This window comes from Bicyclus anynana, chromosome 12 (assembly GCF_947172395.1).
Source record: "Bicyclus anynana chromosome 12, ilBicAnyn1.1, whole genome shotgun sequence".
NCBI lineage: Eukaryota > Metazoa > Arthropoda > Insecta > Lepidoptera > Nymphalidae > Bicyclus > Bicyclus anynana.
Window position 1 is genome coordinate 7475866 of NC_069094.1, and position 16223 is coordinate 7492088.

Sequence of the window (16223 nt, forward strand, 5' to 3'; positions counted from 1 at the left end):
TTAATAATTGATTCAACGCTTACGATACGAATACATTTATAAATGTGCCGGGGTCATTATTCTGATACCTACAACTAATAATGTCGATCACAGTTTGAATAAATCTTTATCTTAAAAGTGTTATCAGTGTATGACGTTAAAGATATACAACGCACTATTGATTTTTAGAATAGTATACACATATAACCATATCAAATAAGTAGTATATGTAGTTTTAACAATGCCGATGTATAATAAATAATACAATCTAAGAGAGAATAAAATAAAATCTAAAATCTAAAGTTTAGTATTTTAGTCGAGTACGAATCATTTTTGGCTTTACCGCCATCGATCTCCTATTAAAAAGTGGATGCACAATCAGCGACCAAAAAACGTCCCCACTCAATGAGTGCCAAGCACAACTTCTTAGTACTCAATTCAAGTAGTCGCATTTGCAAATTCAAGCTTAAACTCAATTTTTAAGATTGAATTTGCTCTGAAGCCCAACTTCAGAGCAAATTCAAAGTTTATTGAATATTTGACAATATTTAAAGGCCTTTAGGTGAAATTTTCTTGACCAATAATTCTAAAACTGTCAAAACAAAATTGGCCAGTTTTAAGTGAAATTTTGTACATGATTGTGCGTCCTTTTATTATAAGAGGTCAATGTTTACCGGCCAAAAATCGTTCGTGCTCTACTAAAATACTAAAGTAGTCCGAACTAAGACTAAGAGAGACTAAAATCTAAGATATTTTACAAATTATGCTTAAACTATAAATGCAAACTATATTACAAAAGTGATTTCAACTGTTAAGTAAGTTGTCAGTCACAAGATATTAAGTGGACACCGAAACGAAACAACATTATCTTGTACGGCTATAACTTGTGACCTCGTGAGTGAATTGATTCTCGATATAAATGATAACTTTGTGTATTCAACTATAGAAATTGTCAACGGAACAAACACATGGCCACCCTGCCGGCTAATTCATCAACTTTGTCTTATGTTAGGTGACTTATACAAAATTGAGATTCTATGTAACAAACCTCATCCGGTGCCTACTGACAACCCTTCGTGGATATCATACAGTAGGTAGATGACATTTATCAGTTGATTCGATGTTCATTTTAATAGGTTGTTAATAAAGACCAAGTGAATAGGCCAGCTGATGTTACAAATAAGTTGAAAACCCCAATGAGCAACGTTTCAGAGAGCAAGCTAGGGTTGTTGGGTACGGGTAGGGTAGGGTAGGGGTAGGGTAAGGGCAGAGTAGTGTAGAGTAGGAATAAGAAAGAAGAAGAAGCACATAAGTCAAAATGAAGCTTGACCAGGTCCACTAGTACGGGTATAAAATTTAACGTATGACACTCATAAGTCTATATACAAAGAGTGGCTCAGGATTGCAAGTCCCTACAAAAGGCCTATGTCCTGCAGTGGACGTCCATCAGCTGATTAGATGATAATGATGATGACTCACAAGTAACGGGGCTTTCTAATGGTAAAGGAATTTTCAAAATGGTATAGTAGATCCAGAGATCCTCCTGCAATGCCGCAAACCTCTATAATAAATTAATTAGTATAGACCAAATCAAAGACGAGGTTCGATCCTACTATTGTCGTACCCAATATTAAGACAATCTCAATTGGAAGGCAAAGATCATCGTTAAATATAGCAAATACATAAAGGTACATATTATAAAATATAAGAGAATTCGTTCTCCAATGTTATGAAAATATAATACGTAGTTGCTCGTATTATCTTTTGTTTTATTATTTTTAACTCTTGTATAATTTTAATCATACTTCTATATTAAAACTTGTAACTGAGCGCAATCTGATATATTGTCTATATTATAACTTGTAAATTGTATATTTGAAAAATAACAATGGGATAAAATTAATGGCCGATGTTTTCTGTGACCGAGATCGGAAATCCTGTCCATCTCATAGAAAGAAGCTTATGTTGAAACTAGTAAACTAAATCGTATCACAACAATGAATCTGATATCACGAGTGATCTTAGATAAATAGAAAAATAGACGAATATTCTTTGATATTAGTGATATAACCCACATGACTGCCTCATTGGTACCATAGTTAGCTCGTTCAGCCTCGTACAATGAGCCAACAAAAAAAATACGTTTTTCTTACAAGAACAATCTTAACAGCAGCCTGGAGTTGGGAATTTGGCGGCGTTGGTACACGCCCGTGCGTCGGAGAGCACGTAAAGCCGTCGGTCCTGCGACTGACTTTTCACCGGTCATGTCGGTTTGCCGTCGCATCGAACTATGAGAATGAAAGAAAAGAGAGTGCACCTGTGCTGGCGCACACACTTGTGCACTATAATAGATCCTGTATATATGGATAATTTCACTATGAGATTAGCCGACGTGGCCAAAAAAATCAATTCAGTTTGGAGCATATTATTATTACGCACAATATATCCCCTCTACACAAATTCATTTAACAGTGAATGGTTTAAACTATAGGAGCACTGGAGCAGTCTACAGTCCACACGGTATTCAGTAAAAGTTGCCCCGTTGCCAAAAAAACGTTTTTACTTTCACTCATACTACGCAAGAAGCAACTACGCGTCTTTATAAAATATTAAATGAGTTATCATTATTGTAATATACAGGGTGTTCGGAAGTATCTCCCAGCTTGTTTTATTTCTTTTCAGTTTTTTTATACCATATGCAGTCGGGTTTTTTAATTTGTTTAATTAATTTATTTATTTCACACTTTCTAGTTACGATAGATGGTTAATTTTGGATTTATTTGTTACGTTTATTACAAAGTACGATAATTTATACGTCCAACCGAGGTTAAGCAAATATTCAAAAAATCTACGGAACGCTCGGCTCAGACTCGCACTTAGCCGATTATTTAATTTAGTCTATTTTATAACTTCACTTCACAAACCTGCTCGCACCTATAGTCATCCGCCTCGCGTATTTTGTATAGACAAGTAATAAATAACGTTTTTCTAATTGCAGTTTTTTTTGACATGGTCATGATATACCATTTTAGAATCCTCACAAGAAGCTCTTGAATTTGATACCCATATTGCAATATTAGAAAAAAAAATTTTTTTTCACCTCGAGTCTATAGCGTCTCACAGTCATCTTGTTATTTTTTTTTAGTTTCACCTATCTAAGAACACTTGGGTAATTGAGACAAATCTAACGATATTCTAATTACGTAAACCCGTTCAGTGGTTTGAAAGATATGAGGTAATAAAGAATATTACATACATACATACATAGATACAAGATACGCGCGAAAAACATAACCCTTCTTGCAGTCGGGTAAAAATGTCTAAGGAACATGTGTGTTCTAAAATGAACTTTTCTTTTCTTTCAAAAATTAAATTAAAAAAAAAATCTTTTGTAAATAGATCTTAAATTATGTCACTTATATATCCTCCTTCCTTATGTATCCTAATGTATGTATGTAATCCTTATGTATCCTCCATATATTGATTTAAATATCATGAAGTAGCTTACTAGTAAAGTGCGCAGCGCCAGTTGCAATATCTCGTCGATATGAACAGTCTTACCACTACGATTACGTATTTTAAAATGAAGGTTACATGAATAGTCGGAATTATTTGTATTACTTTGTATGAAAACACTAAAAAAAAAATTTAGTAAAAAAAAAATTCCTATAAGTTCCTATAAGTGAACTTGTCAACACCTTTAAGTTATGGGAAATACTTCGCAACATTCTGTATATAGATAGCAACTATATGTATTTCCGGAGACGTGGCCAAAGAACTTATTCAGAAATCAGGATTCAATTGAACGGTTGGTAGTGCAAGGTCAAAATAGAAGGCAAAAGATTCAGAGGTAGATCTCCAATCCACTAGACGGATTTAGTAAAGAGTGATGATGATGATGATGATGATGATGATGACGATGATTTCTTTATACATTCGTGTTAAAACAATAGGTATGAATGAGCGAGAAGATAATAATTCCGTTATCTCATATGTAGCTATACATGCCTGTGCAAATACAACATTAACGTTATCAATACACTGCTGTTGGGAGGCGCTTGTAAATCAAAGTAACCTCAATTACTTATTAAGAAAGGTCTCAGCTGGAATTTTCCTATGATTAAAGTTAAACATTATCTACGTTTACGGTTAGTTTGTTGTTATTATAGCTGTTGAATATATTAGCATTTAATTATAATACGTCACAATGTTATGGAACTAAAACGAATCTTATTTTAAGTTGTGTATTTTTTGTGTACTGAATTCTCGAAAATCTACACTACTATAATATTTTAAAAAGGATTTTTTTTGCCGTGACAACGTCTTATAAATTGGTTTGCCGGGTGACACTTCAAGAAACTGCGTTACGCTCCGCTCACGTTATGCGCTCACAATGAGAGCGAGTGAATAAAATTTTGTTAATATGAAATTCAGTGCGAGATTCTTTGTATAAATTAATGTTTTAAATATAATTCTTTGTATAAATAAATGTTTTAAATTGTTACTATTATTTCATCCTTCTTCCTACTATACGAATGAATATTCACATTAAAATTATTTTACCACTCAAAGTCGTTGTCACGTAAAACTTTCGCCCGTATACCGACTTTACAGGCAACCAATTTTTTATTCTTTACAAGTTAGCCATTGGCTAACTACACGACATCGTACTGGAACGCAAAATCGCTTGGCTTGGTACGTCTTTGTCGGTAGGGTGGTAACTAGCCACGGCCAAAGCCTCCCTCCAAAAAGCTTGTGAGTTTTTGAGGTTGTAGGGAGTAGTTTCTGGATTTGCTGAAAAGATTTTGAAAATTCCTTTATCAATTAATAATACATCTTTATCGAGTAACACAGGCTATATATTTTTAATTCCCTTAAAAAACAATATGTTACTTACATTATTTTAAATTTTGTATGTGGATTTTTATCCTTAACAAAGAAATTATTATTTATTATTATTAAATAAATTAGGTTGAAATGACATGCGTTTTCCACCTTCATTTTTAATTTGTTTGTTAATAAGCATTCCATAACAAGTATGGCTTTAGTATAGCTGCGCCTAACTTTAATTTTATTACTTTTTGCAAAGTTTTATCAAAATCGATACAATGAAAAATCAATCAATTGTTTCTCTCACAATTTTCAGCAGCAAATGAGGCTAAGAAACTAGAGATTGAGTTGCAACTTTTTTTGCTGCATTTTTTATTTAGACCGTCTGATAGATAGTCTCATGTTTTTCATGAAATATAATCATTTTCTGTTCCAATTATTGAGACCTAATTGAAATTTTTACTATGTTTTTTTTATAATTGAAAATTTGCAGTGAAACCGAAGCTGTGCAGTTATTTGGTATGTAATTAGTAATTTAAATATTTAATTTGGCTCTTCGTTGGTGTCAATTTTATGCCTGATTATAATTCTAAGGTCGTCCTTAAGTATATTTCCGTTTCCAACTATTACAAATGTATAGTTTGAATATAATTTTAAGCTACCATGACTGCCTCGTTGGTACAATGGTTAGACATTGTAGCTTCGGATCACGAGGAGCTGGGTTCGAACCTGGGTCGAGGTGCATATTTCTTTCTTCTAAGAATTTTTTCTAGTATTTAAAAAATCTTGACAGACAAACAAAATTACTTTTGCATCACACTAATATTATAAAGGCAAATGTTTGTGTATGTACGTTTATTTCTCCTTTGCGCGGCGTCTACTGATGTGATTTGGATGAAATTTGCAATGGAAATAGATTTTACTTTATATTACCACTACTACTTTTGGTCTTGGAAAAATCCGTGGTTCCCGCAGGATTTGTGAATAACTGAATTCCACGCTGAATTTTTCTGCTTTGAGAGAATGACGCCCATGTTTCACAATTATAGTTTTCGCGAAAAATCGTTTTCTGTTTATTAGTACCTTAACCTTTTAATTTTTATGACGACGTCGATTAAAAACATACATACAGCCGAACATAGAACCTTCTCCTTTTTGTAAGTCGGTCAAAACTATACTTTTACGCCCGTAGTTTAAAACGGCACCTAACCATTTGATCTTAGTAAATATGTATGTAAAGGAACTAAGCTTATTCAAGAATACGGGAATTTGCGAAGGTGTGCTAACGGTTCCGTTTAACGGTAGTGTTCATTTGTTATTCAATGGAACCCAATGGCAATACTGCGAATACAAATTTTTGCCCAAACTATTTATTTACTAACCCCCAACGCAAAAAGAGGGGTATTTTTTTTTTTTCATTATAAAAGTTTGACCTCGATGTCTGTCTGTCTGTGGCTTCGTAGCTCTCAAACGCATGAGCCGATTTTGATGCGGGTTTTTTCATTTGAAAGCCAGTTTTCTTGTGTGGTTCTTGGCTATGTTTGGTATCATTTGTTATTCAATGGAACTCAATGTGATGGCAATACTGCGAATACAAATTTTTGCCCAAACTATTTATTTACTAACCCCCAACGCAAAAAGAGGGGTATTTTTTTTTTCATGATGAAAGTTTGGCCTCGATGTTTGTCTGTCTGTGGCGTCGTAGCTCTCAAACGCATGAACCGAATTCGATGCGGGTTTTTTCATTTGAAAGCCAGTTTCCTTGTGTGGTTCTTGGTTATGTTTGGTTAAAACGGTCCAAAAGTGTAAGAGTCTCAGCTGTTTTCCAAAATGATTGGCATTTTTTATGTTGAAATAGATAAAAATAAACAAGTAAATAATTTTCTTCGCTTCGCTTCGCTTATTAAACAACGAAAGTTATTTAAACAAACAATACCTAAATATTGTTGTTGTTATTGTTGTGTGTACAGGAAGTGTAAAAATTATATACTAAAAAGTATATTTAAATATATATTGTAAGTATACACAAAATTGTGCATGTGTGTGCTCAATGGAGTAGCTAAATTCGGATCACTTGATTTATGTAGGGACGTAATATAATATCTATAATATAAAATATCGTTGTAGCAATTATTATTATAACACCTCATGTACTTCAAATCTAATAACAGTGCAGGTGTAACTTTACTAAACCTTGACTTTCAACAAAATGATAACGCCAATGAGAATTAAGTATACTATTATTTTCATTTTTGCAACACCTGAAATTACTGAACACGTGTCCAAGTATGTACTATAACTACCCGCCATTCATTCACCTTACCGTCCGCATAGACCTGTCTCTTTCAGCGATTACTGAGATGACATATGTCAGAGGGTGACACACGATATCAACACGGCGCTAATTACTTAAACATACAATGACACGGTCTGTGAGCGTTGAATTTTAAACTCTATTACAAAAGCGTAATGATTACAGTCGTTTAACGCTCCAATGACGCCTGAATGAGTATTGTGTGTAAACATTAATCAATGCCACGGATACCTTTGCGAAGGTCATTTTATGAGATGATCGTAATCTTAAAATGTTCTTAATTTGATCTCTGAAGTTTTGATGCCTATAAGCTACCTACTTTATATTTATTATATTCCTTTTAATGGCATAAAAAGGCTGCGGTTCTTTTATACATATTGATTGTAACGAAGACGTCATGGTGTGATGGCAAGATTTGTGAATACAATCATATCGTTGTCAATTCCGTTTTACATTCCATTGCTGAGTGCGTTAGTGGTTTGATTTAAATATCGCATTCCGTATCAGCAATGGTCGCCCGTGTAGCGGATTTGTCAGCAGTAATGATATGGATTGAGCGTGTAATAGTGTTTTTATTATCATTTATATCGGTCGCGCCGCGGCTCGGATTGAGATAGCGTGTGCCACTGCGCAGTTTGACCAAATTTCGTAGAACTTCTTAATAAACGCTTCACAAATAATTTTTTGCAATGCTATTTTCCTGCTAATCTTAATATACATAACTGTGAAAGGTCACTCATCACGGAATCTCCAAAACAGCTTGATGTACAAAGATATCAGAAATATTACACATATATAAATATAATATTTTATTAAAAACGGAGTTATGTATACCTATATCATAGCACACATAGTTTTATACAAGTCAGGCGGTCAGATCATCGTTTATCATTATTAACATGAGCATCTCTTAAGAACTTCCAAACAACACGGTTTTGAGCCGTCTACATCCAGCGAATACCTGGATAGATAGACTAGAAGAACTTAATTAAGTACGACAAACATACCATGCCGATCCTTAGACCCCACATACATCAGTCCACTTTAGAATCGTTATACTATTAACGGTCAGTTTCTTCATCGTAAGTAACAGTCAAAGTAACGTCATAAAGCAAAAGTGACGGTCTTAATCACGGAAAAATTAAGTCTTCTTTACTACTTACTACTTTTACTGTTACTTTAGCTTTACATGAAGAAACTGGCTGTAAGGCATTTAATTACCAAATCGATATAAAACGATATATATGACATAAGCTTACTTTATAGATGTATTTCTGTAAAAAATATTCATTAAGCTCCTTCTTAATTACAAATAAGTTTATGTTAAAGTTAATACGAGGTCGACACGAGGTGAACCACTACTTTTTTTTCATATTTCAATTAATTTAATTTTGTATTCCACGTTATATTTTCGAAAATAACCAGAAAAACACTAAATATTAAATAAGTTTTTTTTGTAGTTTTTTTTTATGTATAGTCATCACCATCATATCAGCCGACGGACGTCCATGTATAGAGTGGATGACTTTAATTGATAAGATAAATTAAAACTTCATTGAGTGTATAAAAACCTATTAAATCCTGAAAGCAACCTAGTTAGTAAATGTGCGTGAAGAAAAGGATCCAATTGTATTATCATTATAAATCTTCCAAATATATTTTTAGCGAATAAATGATAAATTTATAACGGAGCAAGCATAGTTGGTGTTAAGTAACACAACAATCACCTCAATATCAATGTAATATGTTCTAAGCTAAGTCTATACATCTCACAGAGCATGCAAGTAATCAACCATAAACGGGAAGTTTTGCAGACCTTCATGATGAGACGTGAAATACAAACTCCTACGGCTCATGTCGAGAGAAATTGCTTAGAGAAAAGGTTTAAAAATTGATTTGGTTAGGTCTTAAAAAGAAAGAGGCTTCGGAAATTTCTATCGTGGATAGGATTTTCCAAAGCCTTTACATCCTAAATAATGATGAGCTGCTTAATATACGACTACGGATCGATAGTCCAACCTATAGATCATAAAATCATGTTCGAGTTCGAGTTTTGGTTGTTCTTTATTCTCCACAGCGCCTGGTAGGCGGTGTTACACCCCTGTGTTTCGGAATGAATGTCCCGTCGGTCCAAGTCAATATCATTTACTCCCTTAAAAGGAGGCCTGGTCCTGTAGTAGGCCATTCATATAGGCTGATATAAAGCTGGCTACTAACTTTCGCTAGTTAAAAAAGCACTCGAAAAAGACTTTTCTGGGAGATCTTTTTACAAAGTGCTTTATTAGACTTCAATTTATTGGAAATATGATATAATCGAAAGTACTTTGTAAATTATATTCGTAGCAAACTTTTCCTCATACTTTAAGTTCCATGGGTACCTATTGCGAATACACGTGTAACTTTTAATACATGTTGACATTATATACGATCTTCTAATGACGAAACTGATGCGTAACTACTTATGATAACGCTTACAAAAATGCCCATGGGTGCAAAGTATCATTAAATATAGTTATGTCCTTAGTGAGAATAGTCCTCGGTAAGTTTGTAGGTTACTAATAACAAAATTCGTCGCAGGCAGACAGTAAGACAGACAGTAGTTAGTAGTAGTAAGTTGAATTTGAAAACAAATCAAAACTTGGGAAGTTTTCGATTCATTGTAGCGATGCCAGGTCAATTGGTGCTTCATCAAAGTGTTAATAGATCTTGTTTAAACGAAGCTGCAACCCGGTCGCAAATTCCAACCCTCGAACGCAGCCAATACCAATTTTCGGAGGAGTAAGACATGGAGATGCTTTAACTCCAAAACTCTTTATTCAGGATGTGTTTAAAGGTTTTGAACTGTAAATGGAAATTGTCGAGGCGTGAACATAAATGGCTAATAGACTTCACGAACTTTTGTTTTGTAGAGGAATTACTGATTACAACAAAACAAAAAAAAAGTGATTTATTGGCTTCTTTAAGATCCTAAGGAAATGCTGACCGACTTTAGTTATTTTTCCAGACAAGAGGGCTTGTGAGGAATACGGAATTATGAATATAACGTAAGTCGTACTCAATGAATACTTCATCACAATGCCCAAAATAGTCGATAATGTCGTATTGAAGATGTTCCCAATTACCTAGATCAAATGATACATTTCGGTAGAAATAACTTCGACAATGAGACTGACAGTATTCAGCTTGATCAGGCAGCATTTGCATATCGCGTCATATCTTCAAATAGTCAATCTCCCGACCGCCTTATCGTGATGTGGCTGGATAAGAAAGGCAGAGGATCGTGTACAATGGTGTGCCCTTTGACATGTCTGTGAATAGACTGATGGTAAAGGATGTGAGGCATTGTATTATTGTGACAATACATTAAATAAATATTTTCTGCAGTCCAATTTTTTTAATTTGCGGTATTCCAACATAGTCATTGCGTCATAAGCCATACCTATATGAATTACTAGGTTGAAATGACGTCCATTTAGTTATTTTCAACTTATACCTACGTTTTTATCGAATACGATACAGCATTATAGTGACATGTTTGACGTCATACGCCCATCCGCTTTGGTAAAGCGAGGGTATACCAACCACAGATAGTATATCATTTAGCTTTCCGGTTTGATTTATGTTATTTAGCACTATAGTTTTAGAAAACAATTGGAACACCGTGATCTTCAGTTTTTTCAAGTAATACTGCAGCACTTGCAATATCACATTATTTTATATTAATGTAAATATATTATTCTTCGCTATTAACCGAACACTACACTATTAGCCGGAAAATAGATTTCCTTATAATTATTACAGAAGTAAAATTTTCGCGAATAGAGTTGCGGGTAGATTAATAAATTGTGAAATATGTAAGAGTATTCAACGGAGCCAATGGCTCATAGCCAAACAATTCTCTATAATACCTTTTAAAAAGTTTTCAAGCAGTTCTTTAACGGATTCGCAGAAAAATGCCTGTTAGTTGGGCGTGGAATACCCAAATAATTCGGATATTTTCTATAAGACGTCCTCTAAGAGGCTGTGTTCTATATTTATTTGCAAATTAAAAACACGAGGCGCGCTCAAAATAGACCAATTTGAGTGGAAAATAAAACTCACGCAATATCAAGAAAAGATTTCTGATTTTATTATATAGATGTCTGCAAATTTCTTAGTGTTTTCATAGATTTCCAACAATTAAGATTTCTAACGATGAACCTCCTCTGACTTTTTTGTCACTCTTAAGGTCAATTTTGATATGGTTATCCCTTAGCTTATAGCTGTGTTAAATACAATAGAAATATGGATATTCTTTTTTACGCACTTTCGAAATTCAGTAACTAATGAAGTTAAAGAAAACTGGGAACGTACAATAATAAAGTAGCATGCTGCAATGAATATCTCAGTCGTCGTGAATAATTCGTGAAGTAAAAAAAAAACAATTTAAATATTTTCTAGGACTCACCTTCCATCCGGCAGAAGAATTACTGTCTCCTTTATCTTTAAAATATGGCACATTCTGGACCATCCACTCGTATATTTGGGACAGCGTTAGTCTATTATCTTGAGAAGAGGTTATAGCTTGAGTAATGAGATCAGCATAGGAAAGGTTGCCCCAAGCGTTACGCCTGGAGGAGTTTTTCTTTGCCACTAACGGCAAGGGCGGGGCACCTGTAAAACAAACATAGCTTCGGTAAAATTTTTGGTATAACTAAACCTACCACAGTTAAAAATTTCACAGCCTTTAAAACACAATATCTATTACATCAAGATTATTATAGAATTGATGAATTTATTAATGACGAAGATGCTTGGAGGCAATAGGCTTTCATCTTCTCACAAAAAGAAGAATTTAATTTTTTTATGTAATGAAAATAAACTTTTAAAGAATGATGATTTTAAAAGAGCGACTATTGAGTTTATTGCCGGCTCCAACATAACAAATGGACCTATTGGGTGACCTTCTTTTTAATAAATCAGCTGTTTTAGGGAGATCTTTCTTAGACATTTAGATTATTATCAGACCCATAATCCAAAGATAATACTGTTTTTCCATAATTATAAAAGGAATTGTTGACACAAAATTCGTCATTCAGGCACAGATTCAGTAAAAATTTAGGATATAAAATTTTTTAATGTTAATTACCTTGTCTGTGTACATTTTTTGATTGACTGACAAATGATGGTGATAAATACTGGTATATTTAAGAAAGCTGTGCATCTCAATAAAATATTTGATGAAAATACCTAGTTGAACCATGGTCCACAAGTATTTAATCAGAATAATATCTATTAAGTAAAATGTAAACTCATGATTTCAAAAGATTTTGTCACTTTGTAGGTACTTTAAAATTTAAATGACTTGATTATCAGAATCAAAATAAACAAAATTTGTTTTAAATTTGTAGCATAATTCATCTGAATTAAGTCGATTAAGTCCAATGTTATTGCGATTCATTGATTCAATTCCTAAAATGTGTAGATAACTATCAATAATTTCGTTTAAAATTTGAGTATGGCTTGACTAATTTTGTTTAGTGTTTTTTTATTCTAATACTACCAGAACCTCACGGTTTCACCCATTCCTATTTCCGTGGGAATGCGTGGTTAAAATATAGTCTATGTTACTGCCTGATAATAGCTTTCTATTGGTAAAAGATTTTTTCAAAACGGTCCAACAGTTATTTTGGGTTTATTCGTTACATACAAATTTCTTTATTATTATAAAGAGATTTGTATGTAACGAATAAGTAGGTACAAAGAAAGGGGTGGTTTGAGATAAAATTAATCAGAACAAAATGAAAAATCTCCAAAAACACGATCACAATCTAAAGTATAAATGTATAAAAAAGTGTTACTTATTTGTGAAACTTCTGAAAGAATTCTATATTGGTGTAAATCCTGAATTGGCTTTGTAAATTGGTGTAAATCCTGACAGAATTCTACATAAGCCAATATTAGCGTAGTTTGAGGAATTGTAACGAGTAAAACTAAAAACTGGAATCACAGTGGCTTATCAAACTGAAAGATCTTTGAAAAGTAAATCAATTTCAGATTAGTAATATGATTTCATTATTTATTCAAATCTAATATTGAATCATTAACATTAAGGCTTATCTGGCTATTCCCTTAAAGTATCTATGTATTTATTTTCATTTATGTAGTACCTATTTAAACTCTCAGATCAGTTAGTAACTATGTTAGATAATACAACCTACTGTTAATTGTTTTTCGCACCTTATTAATGATTTTGTTTAAAATGACAATGATTATAGTTTGCTTATGTAATTATTATGTGTATTACAAATAATGCTGATTATATGAAAATTTTGCAATGAAGTTTTACTAGTGCGGGTACCTATCAAATTCTGCTTGTAAGCAGAAGAAAGATTGTGCAAGGAACCGTTTGTTTTGATAAAATTCAATTTGCTATTTCATATTATAACGATGTTTGTCCTACATATTTTGACGAGGATAAGTAATTTAGTTTATGGGTACTTTCCATTTTTGATATCTTTTTTTCTTTATGTGAATTAATAGCCTGTATACTTATTCGTTCAGCTACTCCGTCTATGTTAAAATGTTCATGTTTCTTAAGACCTTTTACGATTGTTATCTTCATAATGGATTGCTGCATATCTTTTTAATATTGAATGGCGACGTAATAGATAATAGAATTATATATTGTCTGTATTGGTTATATACGTTCCTACGAATTGTTTCCATTTTAATACTGATGTTATCAAAATGACTGTATAAATTCTTATTACAGGCTAGTTTTGTTATTGTTTATTATTTATTGTAATATTATTGTAGGGTAGGACATATTTTTTTATTTACCAGAAAGATTTTGATTAGAGTTCTTCTTGGAGCCAGAGTCTTCTGGTTCTATATAATTTTCCGGCCTCGGCAATGGCCACGTGTTAGATCGAGCTCGTGTTTGAGGCTCAAAGCCTACGTCTGCCAGTTCTCCCAGAGGCTCCAACTCTCCCATGGCTCCCTCCAGCTCCGAGAGTGCCGTTTGCGAAGACCACGGGCTCGGGTAGTTGATTCCTCTCGGCAGAGACATTTCTACTGCGCGGTGTCGCCGAGCCGTGGAATTTTTTGGTAGGTGTGTCGCTCCGCACGCTCACTGGCGCGAATTTACTACCGTCGTTATCATCGTACACAGGCTCGCTTCACCGTTTGTTTTTGGATTTCTTTATATTTCCAGAACGTGATCAGACCCTGCCCGCGATCCGCAAAGGTTATCTAACTCCTTATCGCCTCGATATACGAAGCCAATAACATGTGGCGTCGTGCTAACGTTCATAAACAGAGATGAGCGTGTGCTATCTGCCGTCGGGCCGCTCCCTAGAGGCGATTTTCGCTAAATATACGCGGCGAGTGCGGCGCGCGGCGGGGGCGGGGCGAGCACCACGTGAGCGACTACGCGCCGATTTTCCAATTCATCTCTGGCGGGCTCGAGGCACGTTAACCTTGTAACGTGGCTAAAAAGCGTATTGGGCTACGATTATCACTGAACACCCGAGAACGGAGCGCGTATCGTCTAAAGTTTACAACAGTCGGGGAAAACTTTTCGACACTGATAACAGCTATATCACTTGACACTTCGGATACACTCGATAAACAAGCGCGGCCAAGAGGCAGGAGGACCTTCCGACTTGTCCGCTGAGCTCACAGTCCGGCGAAGCCCACGCGGTCGGCGAAATTCGCAGCTGCGTAATAAGTAGCGGGCGCGTGGAGCGACAGGTCGTCCTCGAACGCGAGCGGTCGGTCGTGCACTGGCGGCGGCTCCCGGCGTCGCGACTCGCGAGGCTCGCGGCGCGGCGACCGTGCGAATTCCACTCGCGAGCACTAGTCGCGGGCGGAGGGACGGAGGAGGGCGCTGATAGAATAGTGGCGTAGCGTCGTATGACCGCTCGGTCCGCGCCCGCGGTCGGCATCTCCGCGTCGCTCTTGGGGCATCGCGGCCTTAGCTACAACTTTTCCCGAAGGAGTTCCACGATTTTTCATTTTAATTTTTAACCGACTTCTAAAGAAGTTTCTCAATTCTTTTGTTATGTGTGTTCGTCGTCATATCGTCATCGTGTATGAACCGATTCTGATAATTCTTTTTTTGTTGGAAAGGAGATACTCCGAGGGTGGTACCATGGCAAAGAAATTATGATCTGATGATGGGATCATTGAGAAATCGAGGGGAACTTTCAAAAAACATAGGAGCGGCCACGCACAACAATTTAATGTGGGTTTGGAGTCGATCTGATGATGAAGCCGAAACACAGACGAGAGAACTCCTCAATGATTTACAGCACCTAAATACCTTGTGTTTGGGATTCATTAATTTGTGTTGTAAGAAATTACCACCTAGGTATATGGGTTGTGACTGTTATTAAGGGTCTAATGAGGAAGAAGACGGACAGTCAAGGGAACTCCTTAATGGTTTATAGTAGCTACCTTGTGATTAGGCTTAATTAGTTTGTAATGAGGAGAACTTTTCACTTACATTGGTTGTGACTGTCATTAGGGGTCTGCTGACGAATACGAAGGACAGTTAAGAAAACTTCTTAACGGTTTGCAGTACTTACCTTGTGGTTAGGCTTAGTTAATTTGTAATGATGAGAACTTTTCACTTACATAGGTTGTGACTGTCATTAGAGGTCTGATGATAAAGATAAAGGATAATTAAGGGTCATCGCTTATGATACATTTCACGTTTTTTTGGATATTCATATTTCGCAGGGGTAAACGGGGAGTGAAATTTTTATGCGAATTAAGGCTAAGGTATTTTTAAAAATAACATCGAATAGGGCTGTAGTATACTAATAATAAGGAAATGGCGTCGTGGTTTAAGGACTTAATGCTTAACATTTTTTTACACTTCATTATAAATAGAAAAATAAAAAATATTAAAAAAAAAATTGAACTGTCTTCAAAATCTCTAAAAATCGTTATCACTAAAATGTTTTCAATAAGCTAAAAAGCGAAAAAATACATCGTATGTGCTACCTTCTGATTACTTTGAAGGCGGTGCCAATGCAGTGCAGTGATACATTATCTCATGCCGTTTAAATCATAAAGATTTAGGAATTTTAGACTGTTTCCTTAGAAACGGCAT

At 34.9% G+C, this 16223-nt stretch overlaps 1 protein-coding gene across 2 annotated transcripts in view; it reads right to left on the reverse strand.

Annotated features, from left to right (window-relative positions):
• LOC112042844 (forkhead box protein O) overlaps nucleotides 1-14953 on the reverse strand; it is a 128080-nt gene extending 113127 nt beyond the window's left edge. Inside the window, exons 1-2 of one of the 2 annotated variants that reach the window (XM_024078016.2) lie at nucleotides 13946-14951; nucleotides 11571-11776 (exon numbers count right to left, since the gene is read on the reverse strand). In XM_024078016.2, coding sequence (XP_023933784.1) covers nucleotides 11571-11776; nucleotides 13946-14174 — 435 coding nt within the window. In that variant the 5' untranslated portion in view covers nucleotides 14175-14951. Of the gene's footprint in view, nucleotides 1-11570; nucleotides 11777-13945 lie in introns of both variants that reach the window. The other variant, XM_052884516.1, reaches the window with a different exon arrangement.
• Between the last annotated feature and the right edge of the window lie 1270 nt (nucleotides 14954-16223).